Here is an 8,851-nt window from a genome sequence, read left to right as displayed (position 1 = left end):
ACCACAAGCATCATTTTAAGTTTCCAGTGGTGAAAGGGGAAAAACTAATGGCTCTTGCTCCATCTTACTGGGTGTATATTCAACTCCAGTTAAGCACAGCCTCAATGCTGGAACCGGCAGGTCATCAGAGGCTGGAGCATACAGTATTCTGTAGTTGATAAAAAGACTGAGTTGCTAATCCAGATACCAGCCCATCTCCATCTACTTTGATCTTTCAAGACAGCCTGCAAAATTCCTTCATTTCTATGTTTGGGTTCAGGAGTCAGCAGACCTTGGCAGTGTGCCCTTGACCTCTAATGTATGTTGGGCTGGTGGATATTCAAGGCATTCTTCAGGGATGTGGTAGACCCTAGACCTGTGTGAGCAAGGAGTAGTCACTCCTCCTGCCTGTAGGTCCAAAATTCTCTGTGAAACAGGGAAGGAAAGGGTAGAGAGGGGAAAATGGTGCTCCCTCCCACAGCTGCCAATGGCAGAACCAGTCACTTGTGCAGACCTATCATCAGAGTAGCCAATAAAAAAGTACACACACACACAAGCAGACACTCTTAAAAAGTTTTTATTAATTTTCATTGTTTTTTTTTTTAAAAAAAAACAAACCCGTCAGTGCAACAGTTCAGTATCCCCTTCCTATCCCCCATCAGTAAGCAGTAATTTTAAAATCAGGAAATACCGAGTGCTGAAGCCAATGGGTTAGCATTTTGCTATTATTTCCTTCTGTCAAACTCTGAAAAAGTCCTCTGTATAAATTAAACAATGAAAAAAATGTTATTTTCAATTCTATGTCATTACAGTCAACAGAACCATAATAATGCATCTAAAATGTGTGTCCACAATATATCAGGTATACATTTTTGGGAAAAGAAAAAAAAGGAAAAAAAATATGACATTCTAGGCTTGTTAAAAGGATAATGGTCCCATATTTTTTATTAACAGGTTAGCAAAACAAAATCCAATGGATTACAATATTTACATGTTATTTGAAAAATTAAGTAGTGATAAAAGCATGTCACAATCATTTTTTTTTTTTCTTTTTCATTTTTGGTAACCATTACAAACACCCAATCCAGGTATGGAACTGTTTAAATACATTTGAAATGAGGCCAATTAAAAAACAAATACAGACACAAAATGTGTATTTATACTTGTCCCTCCAATGTGTTTTTCCATGTTCCCTCCCTACTTCAAAAAACAAAACAAAAAATCCCCAACAAAAAAAATCATAAGAATCGCCCTAACACACAATTGATGAATCCCCAAAAGCAAAACACCATGCTTCTCAAGTAGCACTTATTCCACAAATGCAACATTTTTGCCATCAATTTCATGTGAAGCTCTCTAGAACACCGTTTCCTCAGCAGCTTCCTATTTTCCCCCCTCCCCCTCCCACAGATCCCCCCCAAAACAAAAAAAACAAACGAAGACACATGCATTTCTAAAACTAGGTTTCAGTCAAGTACTTTCTACTTTTTGGAAAGAAACTCTTTTTTTTTTGTTCACAATCAGAACATACCATGGGCACCAGATCCTGTATTCATTGCTCAGGCAAAACTCCTGTTCAGTTTGGTAGGCTTTCCACCCAAGAAGTAGTGCAGGATCAGCCACTTAGGTACGCAGGTTTCCTATTCATTCTACACTGCTCCCCTCATGCTAAAAGCTAAGGAGGAGGGGAAAAACTTAGCAACTCCACCTTGAATCGAGTAAAAGTAGTTCTCCAGGCTCAATGTCGTATGTAACTATTTCACCTCCGCTTGCAAAAAGATGTGTTAACAGACACCCCTCCCTCCCACCACACCAAAACAAAAAGAAAACATGCACACCACAGACGGAAGAAAAAAAGGCAGCCAATCTTAACAAAAAGTTACTGGTGTGAGACTGATAGATGTTAATATGACAAGCAACAGAACGGTTATGAGGACCTATGTGTTTGGCCCGCGAGCTGCATAGCTGTGCCGTAAGTTTGGTTCTTTAGTTTTTTAAAAAAAAGTTAAAACTTCTTTGTTATTTCCATATGTTTAAAATTAACAACAACAACAAAAAGTTCTATTCACAAGTTCTAGTCTCCTTTCCCTGTCCCCCCCTCGAAAAGAAATACTCATCTTACATGAGAAACTTAATTGTGCTGTATTTGTAACACCTCAAGCTGATAGAAAATAAACATGTGGCAAACAAAACCGCACAATCAGTCACATGAAATCTACCAAATCCTAAAATTATAACTGAATACTAACAAACAGCTTACCTGGAATAAAGGATGACAATTCACAAACAGTTATCTAGGAATTAAAGTCTCTCTCTCTTTTTTTTGTTTTTTTTTTTACTAAAATAATTAAAAAAATCACAGTATTTTAAGAAATAAAACCCACACTGGGATTTTAAGCACAATTTGTTTTCCTTTCTTTAAAACTTTTTTTCTTCCTCCATTCACCACCTTGCTCAGCAGTCTCTCTACATTTAACCACAACAACAACAGGTAGTACTGACAAATGCAGAGATCTCCCTTGGTTAATTCTGAGGTACTAGGAAACAGGTGACTGTTTTAAGCAAAGCAGTTTCTGTTTTGTTTTTGTTTTCCTTTTTTTTTTTTTTTCTCTTTTTTTTTCTTTTCTAAAGCAGTTGCATTCAGTCTGGAAAAGCATTACGTATTAAAACTAGAAAAACGCACACAAATTTGTGCGTTGAAAAGTTGTCCCCCCCACTTCTTCCATGCTCACGACGCTTCCATTCACAGACAATCGAAGTCTCCACTGCAAAGCACGATGTGTAATGTAGGAATACCGGGAGTTGTTTCATTAGTCCAAGATGAACGTAACTTCCCATTGTCAAGATCCAGAAGAAAAGATGCAGTGATGTAATGGAGCCACTTATTCCATCACTTAAATAACTTTAATATACACACACTCACACAGGTACCAGTGCTTTGAAAATAGATCATTCAGTCCTAAAAGCAGCTTTATTTCTTCCTTCTGCCCACCCCACCCACCCACCCCACCCCGTTCATCACTGTTCAAGTACGTTGACTAGAATCACATCAAATGCTTATTCGGTTTTGGCCTCCGAGTTGTCTTGGAGAGGTTTGTCAGCAACTACCACGCTGACTGCTGTTTCACTGTTGTGGGAATAGTCCACCACCATTTTCTCAATGCCTTCTTTTTCTTCTGGCAGTGTGCTAACAGTTTCTTCTATGTCCTCCTTTGGCTGGCTGTCCTCACTGCTCCTGTGCTTGCTTTCATTCAGTGCCCTGGGAAAGCCAAGCAGCAGAAAGCAGAAACACTTACAGTCGATACAGAGAACAGCAAAGCCAATCTGTGCATGTGACACGACGGAGAAACAAACAGATCACTTTCTAAAAAGGTGGACCTAAACAGCCACACCATTGCCACCTCATGTGCAAAAGGAGAGGCAGTGGAATGAAACTACCAGTGGGACCCATAATATTCTAGCTTTGAAACCAAATTTTTATTTGCTCTACACGGGGACAGATATGGGAGAAGAGGGAAGAACCCCAACTGTGAGCTTGAAATTTTATTCCCATTTTCCCAGTACCTGGTAAACAAGACTTTGAGGCACCAAACAAAGGCACAGGAAAAGAGTACTTTTCCCAAAGTTATTGAACCAATAAAACTTTTTATAGCTTGCAGCTTTTTGAGTACTCATATTTAGGCAGACAAGATTAAGAGCAACAGAACTAATATTTCTCTTCCCATCACAGCTAATCTACAATATTGTATTCAAATGTCTTCTGCACGTCAGCAACCTTGAATGAAATCGACGACTCTGGTCACCAAAGACATCTCTACTACCACTAAGATCTTAATCAAAATAAGTGAAATTATTGTTCAAGAGACGCCTATCTTATCTGTGACGCGTATCAACTCACAGTGTGCAAACAGCTAATGAAAGGCAAGGATCTTCACTGTGAACTAGTGAACTTCACTGTACACATTTTAGGAGAAGTTCATTCAAATTGATTTTACTTCCCTTGAAGGTCTTGACATTTTTCTGTACATAATTCTTTGCACTGCTATGCAAGTTTAGCTGTAACCATGTGAAAGAGATATAACAATGAAGGGGGGGAAACCCCAGCAGTTCCTTCCCTGAACATTCTGTAGTAATTTTCTCCCATTTTTATGCTTCTCTGCTGGCAGGCAAAATCAACAGTACAGTCAGGTAACGTTAATCCTGGCCAAGTGGTATTCACCTTGGGACAATCTCAAGTTTTAGAATCACAGTTAAACTTTACAGTCTACAGCCACTCTGTGCAGCAGAGTCAAAAAGGATGAACAGGAACTTCACATGCAGAGACATTGCATGACTTATTATCCACACTTATGATAGACAGAATTATTCTTCAGAGAACTGCAGTTGCCTTCATCACAGGGTTTTTCAGGAGCTGAGGAATGGGATGGGGGTGGGCGATGGATGAATAGAAATCTACTGTTACCTGTGGCTGTTTGGCAAAGTAATGTAAACCAACTTACATGCCATGTCTCAGCACGTGTCGCTCCCACTCAGAGCCTTCTGTAAATGATCGGCCACAGAACTCACACGGGAAGCGTTTCTCTGGAGCGCCGCTGTCAGGAAACATCATGGGAACTGGGAAAAGACAGCACAGCCCATGAATTCAGAAGTACCAGGGCAAGAAAGGCCCGCTGTGATCCCACTCTGATCCCCTCTGTTGCACCTTCTAATCCCTGAGAAGCAAAAGGACTTACCAATCAAATAACTGTTTGTGAAAATTTAACTCCCCCAAAGCAAAGTGGCACTGTAAGCCACAAACGTCAACCCAAGTCTTAAAGCTCCTCTGCAAATAAGGGTAATGAGTTACTACTCCCTGTTCCTGTATTCCAATAAATGAAGAGACTGTGTAGTTTAAGTCAAAACCAAAACCAAGAAGTTTAGGGCTGAAAGGGCTTGAAAGCAAAATCAAAAACCCACTGAAGCCCACCTAGATTTCTTGTATTGGTAGTACAGATTTCAGGAAACAAAGACTTGGTATATTTAACATGTGATCCTCATAATAAATGGATATCCCTTCATCATGAAGTCTCATGGGTTAAGTTCTGCATCTTAGGTGTTTCATCCCATCCTGATCTTTTATACAAAGTGCTAGGGGCCTATTTTGCAGAAGTGTCAAGCACCTAGTAATACGAATGAAGCCACTGGCAGCTCAGGGAGCTGTATTTCTGAAAGCCAAGCTCCATGTGAACACAGCAAGCTTTAACAAAAGATGAAACATTTTCTCACAAATTAAGATGATCACCACACAAGCCATTAAAAACAATTGCATGGACTATCTCACTTGATTCTTTTGCTGGAAATGAGACAGCACCATCTGCTCAGAGCATTAATTCCTTAGCAGGGATTATCTTAAGCAAGAAATCAACAGAATGTCTTTCTGACTCCTCCCAAAAGACATAATAAAAGAAAAGGGATTTTGTTTCATTCTGGTTCTGATCCCTGCTCACTTGGATTTCTTCACTCTCAGATTTCTCTGTTCAAGATCAGCCTATGAACTTAAAATTGCCCACACATTCCCTACTATCTGTATGTAAGTCCTGTAAATGTATTTTTGTGACACATTTCTCACTAGTTAGCCTTTACTAAAGTTCTACACGAATGGCTCTTAACATCATTTTTTGCTTTATGTCCCTGAAAGAAAAAAACCCACTCTGTATTTCTTACTGTCAGTGATTTATTAAGTGGTTAAATATCACAAAGCAAGGTGCTGTGTCAAGAAGAACACCAGAAAGTCAATCAATGCCATTAGTTGAGTTTACATCTGGATTTTAGTACCTTATGTGTGGTCCAAATTTATGAACACACCATAACACACAGCCTAGTCACAGTACAGGGAAGGTAAAAGTTTTAGAGGCAAATGCTGCTGTTCTGTGCGAGAACTTACCTAGCATATAATACACAATAGGAAGTTTATTCTTGGCCTCCGCAGAGAGGAGATAATGCAACACAGAGGCCGTTTTGCTCAAATAGAGAGGACTTGGGGTTGTTCAGCCTGGAGAACAGAAGCCTCTGGGGAGACCTTGTTGTGGCCTTTCAATTCTTAAAGGGGTCTTATAAGAAAGATGGACAGAGATATTTTACTAAGGCAGTAGTGGCAGGACAAGGGTAATGGTTTTAAACAGGAAAAGCATAAGTTTAGGTTGAACATAAGGAAGAAATTTTTTAAGATGAGGGTGTTGAGACACTGGAACAGGTTACCCAGAGAAGGTGTGGTGCCATCATTAGAAGTGTTCAAGGCCAGGCTGGATAGGGCTTTAAGCAACCTGATCTAGTGGAAGATGTCCCTGCCCGTGGCTGGGGTGCTGGACTATAATCTTTAAAGGTCCCTTCCAACCCAAACCAGTCCATGATTTACACTTGCAACTTCCACTAAGATTAGCAAGTGCTACTCCAGTAAATCCATCACTTCTTCAGGAAACACTGTCTTGTTCACCCTACTTCCTGATGAGTTTTGCTTCTAGGGCTGTGAATTTGGGCTGCTTTCTTGGATGAGTATCAGAAGGTTCTCTTCTTTGGGCCTGAAGAAGAGAGGGAACAGACTGCACAGACACCCAACATCTCTGCAGTTTCCTGCATCACATGTACAGCTACTCATGGACATTTATTTTAATCTACTGTGGAAAAATACCTCTCAATTCCAGTTTCTGCTAAGACCAAGACATAAAGGTCAGTAAAGACAAACAGTCCTTCTGGGATGCAGTCCCTACCAGGGGGAGGCTGTTCTTTCCATGGTGTACGCCACACACCTTCTTTTTCTCTGCCTCACCTTCTTTGTCCCAGGTCAATATATTTTCTACTATCTTTCACAAGCAGCTGACGACTACCCTTTCTTTCATGTCCAAGACAGCAGTTTAGTTCTGCTGAGCTCTGCTGCCCAGCTTGGTCTGTTCAAATGGGCAGCATCTCTTCTTTGGTCCACTGTCCAACAGCTCATTTGGAGAAGAAACCCACGTTTCTTTGCACCTTCAGTACTGCACACACCAGCCTGAAGGCAAAGTGGTAAATCTAGCAGCTGTTTGACTCATGGGAAGAAATCCTCGTTCTGCCAAAGCCACAGATTTCAGAAGTTCAGACAGCATTTGCTTCCAGATACTCTGAGCACACAGAGGCACTCTCAGCAAATCCCACTTCCTGCTAATGCCACAAAGGCTAGAATTGTCAAAAGCAGCCAACTGGCATACTGGATTACGCAGGCTGATGTGGTTTGAAAGCTGTGACAGCATCAGCCACTGTGACAGTTGATATTTAAAATCATAGATCTGGTCCTCTGGTAACAGGGCAAACCATTTCTGTGTTAGACCTATCTTCTGTAAATCACAGGGAGATGTCAGCATGCAACTCTGCTTCCAACCATGCCTTCAGTTCCTGTCTCACTGGGACATTTCCTGAAAGTGTACCTTGCATCTTGTACCTTATAGTGGTAATTCACAACTTGTCTAGAAAAATATAGTTGATACAACTGGATCTTTTCTAAATACCCTTGCTGTGGTAGCCATACGGTTCTGCTGAATTTTCTACCTATTTTAGTATAATGTATTACAAATAATAATAGATTAAAAAGGAATAAAAATAACAATGGTGAAACATTGACCCTACAGACCAGTCAGGACACAATAGCTGCAAAACTTGGAAATATGCACAATTTTTTTAGACTGGTCATCTGGAAAAGCATGAAGAAATCATTTTAGTCTGTAAGAGATTAAAAATCCATAGATATATGTGAAAAAAGTACAAAATAAAAATTGTAAGTATTAAGACGCTATCCCTTACTTAACCATTGATTGAGTGATGCATGGGGATAACATTTATTACTCCTGCAAATTTAAATCTCCGGCACAGAAGGTGATACTTTTGCATTTTCACAGTGGAACCTAAAGCCAGTTTAAACAATGAACTTCACCTTAGTCTGTTCCCCTTCCAAATGTGCATTTACAGGGTTTTGTAAGGTTTGGCAGATAGCACCTTCTTATCCTTGGTCCAGATACCATGGCTTCAAAGGTCACTTCAGCACCTGTGCTTGTATGTAATATTAATGTAATCCTCACAAGGACAGCATGACTCTCTTCATCCCCTGCTAGCTGTGGGTCTATACAAAACATTAATCAGCCTGCTACATCTGCAGCTACGGTGAGCTGGTCCTTCAGTCAAATCATTACAAAATCGTTGCTCCAGCCATGAGGCGCCGAGGGTCGAAGACGTCCCTGAACGGACACCCAAGGATGTTTCCACCATGCGTTACTAATGTTGAACTTCAAAACATATATAGAACAAATACTCCTTTAAGTCCTCCTCTGAGTTTTCTTCTGCTCTGAGATACTGTGTTGAATATTTTTCATTAAAAACATAAATGGTTTCCTATCCAACTCACTTCATTTCTCATCTAAATAAAAGCTATCACTAAACCACTTGAAGTGAAGTGCTGGTGAAAAGCACAGACTTAATTTATGCTGCGGGGACACTAGATAAAAGCCAAGACACTGAGATCTTTCTACTAAAAGGTAAGAAGCATGATATGAACCCCTCCTGTTTCATAAACAACCTATGAATCCAGAAACTGGAATTTTTCAGCATCTGAAAAGGTGTAGGAAGACACATTTTCTTTTGTGAACAACTGCAGAGTGAGTTTGAAAGCTGAAAATGTAAAGAAAAAGGTAAACATGGTGCAGTGCCTTTAGTTAAAGTACATGGAACTTGGCTAACTGTGGTCGTCAGCATCAAGAAGATGACTGACCCCAGGACCCTGACATTCAGACATCACAGGGCTAAAGATGTTCAAGAGTTGCGAACATAATGCATTGGACTGATGAACTGTGCACCACAGCAGACTAGACAA

General features: G+C 40.2%; 1 protein-coding gene across 6 annotated transcripts in view; it reads right to left on the bottom strand.

Annotated features, from left to right (window-relative positions):
- Positions 1-540: 540 nt before the first annotated feature.
- ZNF462 (zinc finger protein 462) overlaps positions 541-8,851 on the bottom strand; it is a 94,011-nt gene continuing 85,700 nt past the window's right edge. For all 6 annotated transcript variants that reach the window (XM_055790499.1, XM_055790496.1, XM_055790497.1 and 3 more), the window contains 2 exons: positions 4,479-4,593; positions 541-3,238 (listed from right to left, as the gene is read on the bottom strand). In XM_055790499.1, the coding sequence (XP_055646474.1) occupies positions 3,037-3,238; positions 4,479-4,593 (317 nt within the window). In that variant the 3' untranslated portion in view covers positions 541-3,036. The remainder of the gene's footprint in view (positions 3,239-4,478; positions 4,594-8,851) is intronic.

The sequence above is a fragment of the Falco peregrinus genome, chromosome Z (genome assembly GCF_023634155.1).
Source record: "Falco peregrinus isolate bFalPer1 chromosome Z, bFalPer1.pri, whole genome shotgun sequence".
Taxonomy (NCBI): domain Eukaryota; kingdom Metazoa; phylum Chordata; class Aves; order Falconiformes; family Falconidae; genus Falco; species Falco peregrinus.
This window is presented reverse-complemented; position numbering and strand designations above follow the sequence as displayed.